This window comes from Hemiscyllium ocellatum, chromosome 2 (genome assembly GCF_020745735.1).
Source record: "Hemiscyllium ocellatum isolate sHemOce1 chromosome 2, sHemOce1.pat.X.cur, whole genome shotgun sequence".
NCBI lineage: Eukaryota > Metazoa > Chordata > Chondrichthyes > Orectolobiformes > Hemiscylliidae > Hemiscyllium > Hemiscyllium ocellatum.
This window is the reverse complement of record NC_083402.1, coordinates 67,263,700-67,280,242: the sequence shown is the minus strand read 5'-3', so window position 1 is coordinate 67,280,242 and position 16,543 is coordinate 67,263,700. Positions and strand designations below refer to the sequence as shown.

At 39.6% G+C, this 16,543-nt stretch overlaps 1 protein-coding gene across 2 annotated transcripts in view; it reads right to left on the bottom strand.

Annotated features, from left to right (window-relative positions):
* Positions 1-16,543, bottom strand: part of mcc (MCC regulator of WNT signaling pathway) — a 161,603-nt gene that overhangs the window by 10,989 nt on the left and 134,071 nt on the right. For both annotated transcript variants that reach the window (XM_060837473.1, XM_060837481.1), the window contains 3 exons: positions 13,938-14,144; positions 10,586-10,677; positions 1,184-1,306 (listed from right to left, as the gene is read on the bottom strand). In XM_060837473.1, the coding sequence (XP_060693456.1) occupies positions 1,184-1,306; positions 10,586-10,677; positions 13,938-14,144 (422 nt within the window). The remainder of the gene's footprint in view (positions 1-1,183; positions 1,307-10,585; positions 10,678-13,937; positions 14,145-16,543) is intronic.

Sequence of the window (16,543 nt, the reverse complement as noted above, 5' to 3'; positions counted from 1 at the left end):
TTCACTATTATCTGAATTTTAATACCAGTTTGTGATTCATGCATGAATTCATCCAAATTTCTCTCTACTGCAGCTTTCTGCAGTCTTCACTCAGCTCTTAAGTGTTTAATCTCATTTACCCACATTTCATTCCATCTGTCAAGTCTTTGCCCAATCACATAACCTGACACCAAGTCTACAGAGGAATGTAGACATTCTCACCACTTGCTTTCCTATTTATTTTTGCGCCATTCCCAACTTTGGCAGTGGTACATTCACTCCCATCATCCAAGTCATTAATATTATATATATATTATTACACTAGGCCCTGCAATGATCCCTGTGGCATTGTGCATTGTAATTTACCATCCTAAAAAATATCCCCCTTATCCCAACTCTGTCTTCTATTAGCCAATTCTTTATCCATGCCAATATACCACCTCTAACATCATAGGCTGTATTTGTGATAACCAAACATCTTTTGGAAATACAAATACATTACAGGTACAGGTTCCCTTTCATCTATCCTGCTTGTTGCCTCCTCAAAATAGGAAGAATTTCCAATAAATTTGTCAGACATGATTTCTACTTATGAAACCAAGCTGACTCTGCTTCCTTGTATTACTTATTTCTAAGAGTAACTTGTTCTAACATATTCCCAATGACAAATGTTGAGCTAACCTGCCTGGAGATACCATATTTTGGCTCCTCTCTTTTTGAATAAAGTTGTTACATTGGCAGTTTTCCAATCCCCGGGGACTTGCCCAGAACAAAGATCCTTAGGAGATTACTACCAGTGCACCTTTGATCTCTGTAGCAAATTCCAACAATAAAATTGGATTTAACTCCTGTCCAAGGGACTTACCGGCCTTTAGCCCCATTACATTTCCTAGAATTCGTTTTCTCGTCATAATTATCTTAGCTCCCTCCGCCCCCAATTTCTGCCCCTTGATTGTTCAGTGTTTTTGAAATGCCTGGAATGGCAATAGCATCAGCTTTAACAGTAAAAAGATAGTAAGTAATGTTTTTATTTCCCCAGCACATTTTCTAATGGGTCTATGCTCATTTTAGCCTCTCTTTCTAGCACCGATCCTATTTTCATTCAGTGAATGGTGCAGAGATATAAGTAACACATGATCAATTCTTCCGTCAGGCAAAGTTCTACATGAAAATTGTTCATCTATTCTTTTACCAACTCACATACCTGTTTGCTCGTTTGAGGTCATTAACAAATTCTGCAGACTGCTGATGTCGCACTTCACTGCTTTTTGTCATTCGTTCTAAAGCAGTTACTAATTCCTGAACACGGGATTTCATTTTTTTCTCTCTGTGAATCAAAATATAGGAATAAACAGAAGATCATGCAAATTTTCATATGAAAAAGACCATTCAAACCATCATAGAAGAACTGAAATTAGCTGCTAACTGGAAGTCTCTACCTCATCTATTTCCCTCACTAACTTTTTTCATGTTGATACAATGTTTTCTAAAATAGGAATGAGTGGGCATTCCATGGCTTCAATAACAATGTACTGAAAGGTTCCATGTGCTTATAAAATACTAGATGGTGATTTGGCCCAAACTGCAATGGCTCTTCATTATTCCCTTATCTGACCACACACAAATATCCCCCTGCCTGCAACAGTCCTGAATCCCCTCACCCGAACATATACATCCACCTGAACCCCCATGCAATGATCAGACAACTCACTCACCACCCTGACTGGAGCTGATTATCCCACCCACCAAAAACACAGCCAACTTTCCACCCACTAATCAGACCTGACTAATCTGACCAAAACACATCAGACCTGATTATTAGAACATCTGCTGTTTCACAACCAAACCCGCATACCCATCACACCCATTCATCTATTTGAGACATTTACAAACTTGCCCAAGCATAGGAGCTGTTGTAAATGGGGCCATGTCTTTTCCTACCTTGAAACTCACATATGCTACTTAAACCTCAGCTGAATGCCTATGCTGCAAATATCTGCTTCAACTGGGATTGGAAAATACAGTCACAGATATGTAGCATGGAAACAGACCCTTTGGTCCAACTCGTCCATGCTGACCAGATATCCCAAACTCACCCAGTCCAGCATATAGCCCATATCCCTCTAAACCCTTCCTATTCGTGTACTCATCCAAATACTTTGAAATGTTCTTGTCACAGCAGTACCCATCACCACCTCTGGCAGCTCATTCCATACACAAACCACCCTCTACATGGAAAAGTTGCCCTTTAGATCTCTTAAATCCTTCTCCTCTCACATTAAACCTATGCCCTCTAGTTTTAGGATTCCCCTACCCTGGGGAAAAGACCTTGACTGTTCAACCTATTAAAGCTAACATGATTTTATAAACCTCCATTAGCTGATCACTCAGCCTCAGACACTCTAGGGAGAACAGCACCAGCCTGTTGAGCCCGTGCCTATAGCTCAAACCCTCCAACTCTGGCAACATCCTTGTAAATTTTTTCTGAACCTTTCAAGTTTTACAACATCTTTCTTATAAAGGGAGACCAGAACTGAACTCAGTATTCCAAAAGTGGTCTAACCAATGTCCTGTAGAGTCACAACATGACCTCCCAACTCCTATACAGGATGCACTGACCAATAAAGGCAAGCATGCCAAATGTCTTCTTCACTATCCTATCTACCTGCAACTCTACTTTCAAAGAACTACAAACCTGCAATCCAAGGTCTCTTTATTCAGCAACACTCCCCAGGACCTTATTATTAAGTGTATAAGTCCTGCCCTGATTTGCCTTGCTAGAATGCAGGATGTCACATTTACTTAAACTCCATCTGCCACTCCCCAGTCTATCTGATCAAGGTCCCATTATACTCAGAGGTAACCATCTTTGCTGTCCACTACACCACCAATTTTGGTGTCATCTGCAAACATACAAACAATACCTCTTATGCTCACATTCAAATCATTTCTATAAAATGAAAGAAAAAGTTGACACAGCTCCAATCCTTGCAGCACACCACTGGTCACAAGACTCCAGTCTGAAAAGCCACCATCCCCTGTCTCCTACTTTCAAGCAAATTTTGTATTCAAATGGCTAGCTCTTCCTGTATTCCACATGATCTAACCTTGCTAACCAATCTACCAGGCAGAACCTTGTCGAATGCTTTGCTGAAGTTCAAAGAGACAACATCCATCACTCTACCTTCATCAACCTTCTTTGTCATTTCTTCAAAAAAATTCAATCGTTAGTGAGACATGATTTCCTTTGCACAAAGCCATGTTGAAGAGCTATGTTGACTGTCCTTGCCTTTCCAAATACATGTCAATCCTGTCCCTTAGAATCCCCTTCAACAACTTACCCACCACTTATGTCAGGGTCACCGGTCTATGGTTCCCCTTGCATTTTCTTAAATAATGGAACCACACTACCCAACTTCCAGTCTTCCATGGCTATAGATACAAATATCTCAGCAGGGGGCCCATAAATCACTTCCCAAGATTTCTCGTTTCTCTTGCTAAACAAGATGCTGCAACCTGGCATACGATCTGCTGATGTGGTGCCAGCTTTCTTAAGTGCCCTGATGACATTCAGGCCACAATATCTCTCAATCCCTTCTCACTGTGTATTTTCTTTTAATTTATGATTCAATGGGATACCGGCATTGCAGGCAATGCCAGCAATTGTAGAATGACTTACTAGGACTGTTAAGAGTCTGGAGAAACGTATAGGCAAGACCAGGGAAGTACAGCAGATTTCTTCACCAGATTGATTTTTACAGTAATCAATGGTCATCACCAGCACTAAGAACAGATTGATGTTCCAGATACTGAATTGAATTTAAATGCAAGCAACTGCAATGGTGGGACTCATCACAGCTTTAATCTAGGTCTGTTGGATACTAATCCAGTGACATTACCACTGTGCTTTCACCTACCGCTATTACAATTGACTGCCCGATATCAACTACGGAGTGAGTCAGAACTTCCTCTTGATAAATAATGCTATGACCCAATATATCATCTGTGGGCTAATAAATGAAAACAAGCATAAACTTGCTGTAGGCAGAAGTGTTTGACTAACTTTACTAAATTAACTGAAGTATCAAAAAGAGTCGATGAGGGTATTATAGTTGCTGTATATGCCTTTCGAAGGGTATTTGATACATACGCATAACAAGACCTATTAACAAAATTACAGTCAATAGGATTAAAATGGCAATAGGTGAATGGATATGAAATTGGTTAACACAAAGCAGAGAGCAGTAACAAATATGACTGATTTTCAGACTGGATGTTGATTTGAGGACAAAGAACATAACTTAGTGGGCAGCCCGGTGGCACAGTGGTTAGCACTGCTGCCTCACAGCACCAGAGACCCGGGTTCAATTCCCGCCTCAGGCAACTGTCTGTGTGGAGTTTGCACATTCTCCCTGTGTCCGCGTGTTTTTCCTCTGGATGCTCCGGTTTCCTCCCATAGTCACAAAGATGTGCAGGTTAGGTGAATTGGCCATGCTAAATTGCCCGTAGTGTTAGGTGAAGGGGTAAATGTAGGGGTCTGGGTGGGTTGCGCTTCGGCGGGTCGGTGTGGACTTGTTGGACAAAAGGGCTGTTTCCACACTGTAAGCAATCTAATCTAATCTTAAGTCAGTACATAATATGAAATGCATTTGTGGTTAACAGTGAAGAGGATTGTATCAAACTTCAGAAGGACATAGACATGATATAAAAATAGTTCAAAGAACTGTTAAGTGATTCATTCTGGCAGGACGGATAAGGGGAAATTGGAAGTGGATGTACACAACTCTTTGAAAGACAAGTTAAAACAGCTGGTAAAAAAGGAATGTTAAGCCTTTTTAATTACAGACAAAGTACAAAAGCAAGGAAGTTTTGCCAAGTCTTTGTAAACACCAAGTAGGTTGCAGCTGCAGTATTATGCCTAATCTTGAGAAGCAGCTTTAGAAAGGGGAGCAAGGTCTTAGAGAAGGTAAAGAAGAGATTCATTACATTGGCAACCAGGATGAAAGAATTATGTAGCAACAGTTATGTGGAGACAAGAGAAATTTCTTTTCTCTCACTACAGCAAGGAACAAAAAAAGGCAGATTTGACAGAGGTATTCAAATTTAGAAGAGTTTTGTAACAGTAAATCTGAGATTGTTTTCAGTGACAGATTGATTGGTGATTAGAGGATATTTATTTATGATGATTAATGAAGAACCAGAGTTGAATTGAAAAGCATACAAAAAGGAACAAGAGAAGGCCATTTGTCCCTCTGAGCCTGTTCTGCCATTCAATAGGATCATAGCTGATCATCCTTTCAGTATGTTGTTCCCACTTCTTCCCCATACTGTTTGTGCCTGGTTCCTGAGCCAGGGCTCATCCGCTTCAGTCTGTCTTTCCTTATTTCCTCTCTTTCTTTTCCAAAAGGAAGAGGCAGTGGCAGGAGCAGTTTCTTCCTAGAGTGAGTGTCAGCAGCAGTGGGAGAGGCTTCCTCCCAGACTGTTGGCAGCGGCAGGAGTTCCTTCCCAGGGGTTGGCAGTAGCAAGTTCCTTAGCTGAAATGGCGGTCCCAGGAGGTGGCAGCAATGTAAGCAGAAATGAGGCACCGGCTGCTTTGGCATGGTGGGCTCAGCATCAAGTTTGAGCCCAGCATGAATTCAAGGCAGCGACGATGGTGGAAGCAAGATGGCGCCAAAGACAGACAAAACAGTTCTAGCAGCAGCGCAGCTAAGGCTGATAGTGTAGACAGTGGCGTTCCGGCTGTGGTGGCGTATGGGCACTCAGGGCACTGGAATGTTCACAGATTGAGGAATGAACATTGTGGCTGTGTTTTTCTGGTACTGAGGATTCATGGCAGAGGCAGGGGAGTGATGTGACTGTTTCTTTTATTCCTGCTTTTGTTTTTAATTCTATCTTTTGTATACCAAGATGGTGCCGGAGAATGGTGACTTTGTGCACTTTTTACATACTCATGTATTCTTGTACTTGACTTCATGTTACAAACAAACAAACTAAACCTAAATCCTTTTAGCTCCAAGAATCATATCTAAATCCTTCTTGAAAACACTTAATGTTTTGGCCTCAACTGCTTTCTGTGGCAGAGAATTCCACAGGTTCATTACTCTCTGGGGTAGAGATTTCTCCTCACCTCAGTCATAAAAGACCTAACCCTGATCTTCAGATATGATCCCTGATTATGCCACTTCAGTCATCAAGAACATTCTTATACATTTACCCTTTCTAGACCTGTCAGAATTTTATAGTTTTTCTGAGAACTCCCCCTCATTATTCAAAACTCCAATGAATGTAGTGCTAATGAATGTTCGGTCATTCCAGGAGTCAGTCTTGTAAATCTTTGTTTCATTTCCTCCATAAGCAGAGCAAGCTTCCTCAGATAAGGAGACCTAAACTGCACACAATACTCCAGGTGGCATCTCACCAAGGCACTATTTAATTGCAGCAAGACATCCTACACCTGTCCTCAAATCCTCTCGTTATGAAGCAGTACCATTTGCTTCTTCACCACCTGCCTCAACTGCATGCTTACTTTCAGTGTACAAGAACCCCCACTTCCTCCCCCTTTCCCAATCTTTTGCCACTCAGATAATAATTCACCTTCCTATCTTTACTACCAAAGTAGATTACCTCATGTGTCTATATCATAATTCATCATCCATGCATTTGCCCACTCAATTTGTCCAAATCACAGTGAAGCATCTCTGCATCCTCCTCACAATTCATCCTTCCACCCAGTCACTTGCAAACTTGGAGATGTTACATTTAGTTGTCTCATCCAAATCATTAAACTTACAACTAAACAGCAAATAGATTGGAAATCAATAATAATATGTTTTGAAAAGATTTAGAAAAATAATTAAAAAGGAAAAGTTTCAAGATAGATGAAAGAGTAAAGCAGTGGAACTAACTGCATAGCTGAGAAATTTCAGCACGGATTTAATGACCAAACAGCATCTGTCAGATGAATCAATCACCCAGCCCTAACCACAAAATCTCAACCCGTCCTGCCATCTTCAATGATTTAAGTACATACAAACTCACTTTATATTGCCTTGTGCTGGACATAGTTCTGAAAGGGTTCGCATGTAATTGAATGCACTCAGTGCATTGTGATGATGTTACAGAAGCTTGGTCAGAGTAAAGCAGCAACTGTCAGGAGACAGACCTGAGACTAATGTGCTCTAATAGTCTCTGTAGTAATGTAGGTGATGCTCATGCAATTTATAAATAGCTGCAGGAACACAATAAGTTTCATATTACTTAGTCAACTCTTGTAGTTACACCAGAAAAGTGGCTATCCTCATCTACACTGGACAACTTCAGACTTGGAGAAATTCTCACAAGGTGATAAGCAGCACTGTGGTGACAACAGTGGGCTCCTGCCACAACCTAGAGTGACAGTAGTTAGCACTGTTTCTAAATGGTGCCAAGAGAAATTGGACTTCAGGCCTTAAAGAGAAAACAGAACAAAATTGTTCTGGTGACCCAAAAAACTTGAAGACAGATCCTATTGATTACTGAGGATGGCAAACCCCAGAAGCACTCCAGATAGAATAATATTTCAAAGAATAGCAAAGCATTTCAGACCTGACAGAAGATGTACACAATCAGAACAGATGCAGAGTATTAATTTAGTATCTCAACTATGCCTTCTGCCTCTATATATTAATCTCTTTTTAGTCCATAATTGGCCCTACTCCTCCTTTAGGACCCTTTTGTTTTTTGCATCCCTATAGAAAACCTTGAGATTCCTTTTTGTTGATACTGGTCTCTTTCCCCACACACCCACTCCTTCTCTCATTTGCCTTTCAAATTCCACTCTCAACCTTCAACATTCAGATTTCATTATTCACCGGATATCTGTCATACCACTCACTCCAGACTCAAAATATTTCACTACTCTCCAAATAGACTTTTCATCTATTACCCACCAACTTCAGCTCATTTGAGGCTGCACTGTTAGAATCTCATCCCATACTAAATCCTGCCAGCCCCCACTTTTGGCGCTGATTTATACTGGTTCTGATTTAACTTTACTCAAGCAATTTTGATTTTACTTTGATGTCTTAAATATAGAAGTAATGTCCTCCAATCTCACAACCACCATGGACCCAAATGCCAGTCTCCGAACCTTGGACTCTGTTCTCCAATGCATCACTTTCAGTTTTTCTCATGCCTTCATTTGCCCAGTGCTCCAGGTCTGGAATTCTTTCCCCCAACTACTGAATGTCTCTGCTGCCTTCTCAACTAAAACTCCCAATTTGACAATTTCTTTAGTTACACCTTCTAATATTTCACTCATTTGGTTCGTTATCTATTTTTGATAATCTCTTGGAATATTTTCAATATTAAAAGGGGATGTATATTTGCACATTGTTATTTATTTCTTCGCAAAGTAACTTACCTCAGTTTTCCACATCAAATTTGTCCTGCCACCTACACCTACAGCCCTCGTCTTCCTGAAGTATTAAACAAGCCTTCCATATTATTTGAAGCCCTTACTTTCGTGTTCTGTGTAAACATCGATACTGTACACATTTATCAAAATAAATCAACCAGAAATAACAAAGATTGACTGAATACTGACCCTCCTCCTTTAGCACACAACACTTTCAACTTTTGTTAAATGTGAGCAAAAACAGTTAAACTGAAGACGTTGTTACTTTACCAACAAAACAAGTTATTTAGTTCAGGTGGTTTGTGCAGAGCTTGGTGATTTATGAAGTTAAGTTTTTCCTGGTATTTTCCAAAGTCAAACACTGTTCTCAAACTACCTCCAAAAATATTTTGAACATAACATTGTGTCAAGATACTTTTTTAAAATTACGATATTATATATTTAAATTGCATTTCAAGACATTACAATATTCAGTTTTTTTAGCCAAATGGCAGAACAATCATGCAAATTTTAATTAGCCAGCGAGGGTCATCAACTTCCCAGGTTATGCAGCGGAATGCACTTCAAATCATTCAGTTCCAGTCCTACTGGTAATTTAAAGTCAGCAGATATTGAAAAATGTCTATACATTCCCTTTCCTTGAACACCTGTGCATATACTTTAGTATTATTTCAAAACAAAAAAATAATGTTGTACATCTCTATGACTTGCTCCTGATCTTAGAACAAGGTCTAAATGTGGCTCAAAGTCATGCATGCTTGCTGAATTGAAATTCTTTAGAATTTCTGACAATCAGTTCAGCAAATTTATATGCAAAGCCCGAATGCATTTGGAATAACAAACTGTATGAATTCCATGCCAGTGGCATGATGTTTGTTTAGTCACATCAGTTCTACAAAACAATATCTAAAATCGACTTAACAAGTGAACAGAAATTATAATATTGCATGCTGCTTATTTAGCTAAACAACAATTCAATATTTGCAGGGTGTGCATATGGAATTTAATGTTAAAAGTATTTTAAAAATTGATTTCTGACTGGCATCTGACCATTTTGGGTCAATTAAAAGCTGTTTTAGGAATTTAAATTTAGCTATCAACTGCAACAAAGTAGACATCATTGAAAAATGCAGAAATGTGGAGAAACTGAAACCATGATCAAGCCTGTATCTGTAAACTCCTATATTATAGGTGCAGCTAACCATAAAAAAAACCTTATGCTGGCCTGGTAGAATATTGATAATAAATGATTTTATATTGCATTCAGCTGTATCCTCCAACTCAAAGTGGACCCAGAGATTATGGAGTACAACCAAACCTGAAGGTATTTAAGCCAGCACAGGTAATTTATAAAATTTGCATGAATTGTTCTCTTAAGAGAATTAATAATGTGTAATTGTACCTGGAAGTCAAATTTAAGTACATTCTGGACCTTGTTTGCCAATATCCCTTCATCAATTGTGTTACTGTGCAAGTTATTTAATTAACCTAATTTCTGCCTTTAATAATAAGTAGAATAAACTATATTCATATTAGGGAGAGCAACTACACATTTTAAAAAGTGGGTGAAGAATAGGTTTTATTGGTCAAAATTCAGAACAGTAATAGCGTTTGCCCCAAACGCATTGGTAAAAGAAAAAGTCAAATACATCGTAGTTGAGCGCAATTAATTCAGGGGGTACAGGCTTGGACACCTATATGTTGTGCCTTAATGAAGTTCCATGTAGTTGCACAATTCCATGTATACTTTTTCAGTTGCTCCATACAAGATAATTTGAATGGAGCTTCCATGTGCTTTCAAGCAAGTGTTACAGAATTCTACAAGGATTTTGTGGAAGGAAATCAACTCGTGAAGGATCAAAATGCTATAGCGATTTCATCTTCATGGCCAGAAGTATAACACGCTCTTCTAAATTTTGTTTTTACTCACTCATCCTTGTTGCTTTGTTAATTTATTGCAATTCAACTTGTTCGATAAGATGTATTCTTAACAGCTAATTATTACCAATTTTCTTAAACAACATGTGAAATTACTTGTGCACACTCCATATTTTCCCAAAAAATAATGGGTCATCAAATTCAATCTAAGGGGACAGAACTAATTTATAGCAAAGAACAAAATTAAATTGTAATGCAAGTCCTTGCGATTGAAAAAAGCACATGATTGGGTTTTTCTAAAATTATATGTTCATTCCAAGAAACTCCACTCACCGTTTTAATGCATTAGTTAGCTCAACTGCAAGTTCATTGTCATTGAGAGTTTGGAGTTCAGTGAGAGAATGAGTTACCCCATCACTGCATTCCTAATGGATTAAAATAAAACAAGGACATAATCAGAATTAACAATATCTTTGGATACAAATAATAAAATTGATAGGTTAAATGTGAATATGTTTATTTCAGGCTGTTACAAAGAAACCAATAAAGTTTACAGCTTTCATATGTGAAAAGTTGATAGAAGAATGAAGAGAATCCCCTTGCTATTCAGCACACTGTCATCAGGTTGCTTAAAAATTAAAATATTTCACTTGCTATCAAATAATTTCTCACTTCATATTTACTAGTGTTGTACTGTAAAACACCTTTTTGATGAGCTAGTACTGGAATTAAGAGTTACACTTATAACTGAAGTTATTCATTCCTCAGAGTTAATATTCATTACCTCGACACTGATAGAAACATGCTACGATAATTTACTTTTACTAAATCTATAATAGCTTCCCCCTCTTTAATAAGGAACATTTTTACCCCAAGTACATATGTGCTGATCTAGGACTGCTCCTAAAGTCATTGATTACTACTCAGAAGAACTAAACAATGTTGGTATTTCTTAATCTAGCCTGCCTTTGCTACTTTTTCTAAGTTATCAGAAACTTGCATTTATGCTATGTAAGTAACACAAAAATATATCCTGATGCTCTTCACACAGGCATAATCAGACAAAAATGAACATTCAGCAAAATGAGATCTTATAAAAGGTATGCATAAAAGCTTATATCAACACATCAATTTTAAGGAAAGAAGTATAGAATGGGCAATGGAAAGTCAGATCATTAAACCATGTTATGCTTGGTTTAATGATAGCCCTACCACAAATTCAATCCAAACTCTGGGTCAGATATGTCGATGACACTTTCGTAATCATCAAAAACACGGAAATAGAAAAAACACACCGGATCATCAACGCCACACTCACAGGCATCCGATTCACGAGAGAAGTAGAAAAGGACAGCCAACTCCCATTCCTAGACGTGATAGTACAGAGAACACCGAACGGAGAATTCACCACAAGGGTACACAGGAAAACAACACACACAGACCAAGTCCTAAACTATGAAAGTAACCACCCCAACACACACAAACGAAGCTGCATCAGGACACTATTCAAAAGAGCTACAACACACTGCAGTACACCAGAACTGCGAAAAGAGGAAGAGGAACACCTATACAAGGTATTCGCCAAAAACGGATACCCGCGCAACTTTATCAACAGATGCCTAAGAGATAGACCACGGAACGAGGACATGCCACAACCAAAAGGACTAGCCACACTACCATACATCAGGAGCGTTTCAGAACTGACAGCCAGACTACTGCGACCCCTAGGACTCATAACGGCACACAAACCAACAGCCACGCTCAGACAACAACTTACTAGAACAAAGGAGCCATTTCCCCTCCCCCCACCTTGTCTCAGTTGGTTCCCTCAACTCAGCACCGCCCTCCTAACCTGCAATCTTCTTCCTGACCTCTCCGCCCCCACCCCACTCCGGCCTATCACCCTCACCTTGACCTCCTTCCACCTATCCCACCTCCATCGCCCCTCCCCCAAGTCCCTCCTCCCTACCTTTTATCTTAGCCTGCTTGGCTACTCTCTCTCATTCCTGATGAAGGGCTTATGCTCGAAACGTCGAATTCCCTATTCCTGAGATGCTGCCTAACCTGCTGTGCTTTAACCAGCAACACATTTTCAGCTGTGATCTCCAGCATCTGCAGACCTCATTTTTTACTCGAAGATTTTAACCTACTGCGAATCCTCTTACAAGGATGCCTTCCTTGAAGAAGCTCTCTTCCTCCCTCTACAAGGATTTCAGTGAGTCTCTCTCTCACTGCACCCCCCAGGTCATCTCCTCTGCACAGAAACTCTTCAGCCACATTCTCAAACAGACTCGTTACCACAGCCACATCTCCTTCCTCAGCACCTGTCTACGGAACCGACTGATCCCACACGGACTCCGAACTACATTCCAACCAACAAAATTTGGACCCAACCAGGACACAGATTTCTCCAGTTTCCCCATTTCCCCTCCCCCCACCTTGTCTCAGTCGGTTCCCTCAACTCAGCACCGCCCTCCTAACCTGCAATCTTCTTCCTGACCTCTCCGCCCCCACCCCACTCCGGCCTATCACCCTCACCTTGACCTCCTTCCACCTGTCCCACCTCCATCGCCCCTCCCCCAAGTCCCTCCTCCCTACCTTTTATCTTAGCCTGCTTGGCTACTCTCTCTCATTCCTGATGAAGGGCTTATGCTCGAAACGTCGAATTCCCTATTCCTGAGATGCTGCCTAACCTGCTGTGCTTTAACCAGCAACACATTTTCGAGCCAATACCCAACATGAGCAAAACTAATGTAGTTTATAAAATACCATGCAAGGACTGCACAAAACACTATATAGGACAACCAGGAAGACAGCTAACAATCCGCATACATGAACACCAACTAGCCACGAAACGACACGACCAGCTATCCCTAGTAGCCACACAGACAGCAAGCAACATGAATTCGACTGGGAAAACACTACTATCATAGGACAAGCCAGACAGAGAACAGCCAGGGAATTCCTAGAGGCATGGCATTCATCCACAAATTCCATCAACAGACACATCGACCTGGACCCAATATACCAATCACTACAGCGGACAGCTGAAACTGACACCCGGAAGTGGCAAGGACAGACCACTATAAATGCTGGAAGAAACATCAAAGAAGCGCTTCGCAGGAGGCTCCACAGCACTGATGATGTCTCCTAGCCAGGGGACGAAACGTTTGCAACAAAAACTTCCAGCTCGGCGAACAGAACCACTACATGTTATGCTAGTCCATTATATTTTAATGATCTATGTATTTGGACACTCAAGTCTCTTCAGAACTCTGATGTTGCTAGCTTTCATCATATAAACATGCGCCTCGTTTGAAATTTAAGGATAAAAGTTTTGATACTCATTTAATCCATTAATATACCTTTGCAATGTCATAATTCATTACTGCTTATATATTTCTTTGCCTCATTGGCAAACTTAAGATAATCAGCTTTCTGTCCCATCATCTTGGCCATTAATAATATGATACATAAACGACACTCCAACACAGATTCTCATGAATTATATTCTACCAACACAGTAGAGTGCATACCTCCACTTTTGCATGTTAACTCAATGTTATGAGAATTTTTCAGGTCTTCTTTAAGATTTATCGACTGAAAGAATAATGTCCAGACAACAATGTTGCATGATTAGGATTCTTGTACAGCATTTATCAACTAAACCAATGGTGATATTTACTTTAACTTGTTTATCTTTTCCTCCACTGCTGGTTGACCTAAGAGATTGTATGCGTTGTTCCTTTTGTTCTTCTACTTCCGATTTCAAGTGTTCAATATGTACTAAGTAAGCTTGTTCCTGGGCTTCTCGAGTGCTCAGCTTCAGTTCAAGTGCTTTCTTCTCTTTTTCCATCAAATAAAGCTGAGCTTTAAGTTCTGCCATTTCCTCCTTCAGGTAAAACAAATATATTCCAGATTATATAAATATGTATTGACTTGTGTCAAATATGTCAAGAATATCCAAACAATGGATATAAAGCAAGTTATCAAATTTATCTGGAGCAGAATATGTACAGATTCTGGGAAAGGAACCTTTGACCTCAGCTTCCCATGCAAAAAGATGGTGACTGAAGCCACTGATCCATGGTATCTTAATGAGATAGTTTTGTCTATGAGATTTGTGCAGGATTACTGCAGTGTCATACTTGACTCAAAATAATTGTGTTTCTTCATCCCAAGTACTGCTAGACCTGCTGAGTGCAACCAGTGCATTGTTTTATTTAATTAGACTAGCAGCTTCATCATGACTTTGCTCCAAAAGTAGTAAGAGAAAGGGTCAAGCAAAGGGCGAAAAAGGAACTAAAATTGTTTATCAGCAGATCCTGTATGTGGCAAGGGAGCAAAACAGTGACAAAATGGAAACTGGAGTAAAATTGATACTTCAACTGAAGCAAAGGTGAAAATAGATTAGTTTCTTTTTACTTAACAGTTAGGCACACTAAAATTCAAAGCCTTCGCGAATGTAAGTGTTCTTAGAATTAAAAATACTGTTTCTTAGAATTTCTTGCATTACACAAGCGAGACCAAATTCATGACAACTTTGCCTTGTATCTCTATTCTGTACAAAAACTTGATCAACTCTTTTTGGCTTCCCATTTGCTACTTGGTTGCCTTCCTTCCACTGCAATATTTCAACCTGACCCACTAGAGTACACAAGAAATAGCAATTCTACATGCGCCCTGGCCAATATTCTTATTTCAACCATCTTAAAGGGTCATCACCAAAAACTGCCATACTTTCTAATAGTGAATTGATGCTTATGGACTTTGCAGTTTAAATGTTGGATGCCAAAGTTTGCACTCTTATTTGTCACTGCATCTCAAAATACTTACCACTAAGAACAATTGTAAGGGCACGAAGACAGAGCTGGCTGCAGTGAATTGGGAAATTAGGCTACAGAATAGGTCAGTAGAGGTGTGATATTTAAGAACACCCAGAAAAGGTACAGTCCAGTGAAATCAAAAGACAAACTGCAATGGAAAGGCATGATATCCTCAGCTAAGGAAGTTAAAGATAATATCAAACTAAAAGAGAAACCATGCTATTCCACAATGAGGGACAAGTTAGAAGACTGGACAAAATAAAAAGAACAAAGTATTAAAAAAGGAGGGAAATGCACATCCAAAGATGTCCAGATTAGGTGAATTGGCCATGCTAAATTGCCCATAGCATTCAGGGATGTGCAGTTAGGGGTAAATGTAGGGGAATGGGTTTGGCCAGATTCGGAGGGTCGGTGTGAACTTGTTGGGCCGAATGGCCTGTTTCCACACTGTAGGGATTCTGTGATTCTACTAGAGAAAACTAGAAATAAAAAAAGTAAGAGTGTTAGTTACTATTTTAAAAATAAATATGAATCTTGTCAGCTGAATTGTGTGTCTAGGGAATTAATGATATTAAAAAATAAGGAAATGGCAGATGAACTGAACACATTTTACATGTTAGCACTGCTGCCTCACCGCGCCAAAGACCCAGGTTCAATTCCCACCTGATGCAACCGTCTGTGTGGAGTTTGCACGTTTTCCCTGTGTCTGCATGGGTTTTCTCCGGGTGCTCCGGTTTCCTCCCACAGTCCAAAAATGTTAGGTGAATTGGCCATGCTAAATTGCCGTAGTGTTAGCTGAAAGGGTAAATGTAGGGGTATGGGTCTGGGTGAGTTGCTCTTCAGAGGGTCGGTGTGGAATTGTTGGGCCAAAGGGCCTGTTTCCACACTGTAAGTAATCTAATCTAATCTATGTGTCTTCAATGTGAAGAATACAAACAACATCTCAGAAATAACTCAATCAAGAAGTGAAATAGAGGGAGGAACATAATTATATTCAACAGGGAAAAAGTTTTAATTAAAAAAAGTTAATAGAGTTAAAAGCTGACAAGTCCCAGATCTGAAAGAAAAACAGAAATTGCTAAAGCAGCTCAGCAAGTCTTGCAGCATCTGTGGAGAGAAAGCAAAGTCAATGTTTCGAGTCTAGTGAACTTTCTTCTGAATTTCTGTTTTGTTTCAGATCTTCAGCATCCCTGGTTCTTTGTTTTATTTCAGACCCCAGATCTGTTGGACAACATTTTAGGGTTTTAAAAGTGACTGATGAGATAGGAGATGGCATTAGTTTTGAACTTTCAAAATTCCCTAGATTCTGGAAATATCCCATCAGATTGAAAAACAGCGCTATTCATCTGTGAAAAATGCAGAGAGAGAAAATAGAAAAGAACAGACCAGTTAGTTTAACCTCTGCAATAAGGAAAATGCTGACATTTATTAAAGACGGTATAGCAGGGCACTTACAAAATCTCAT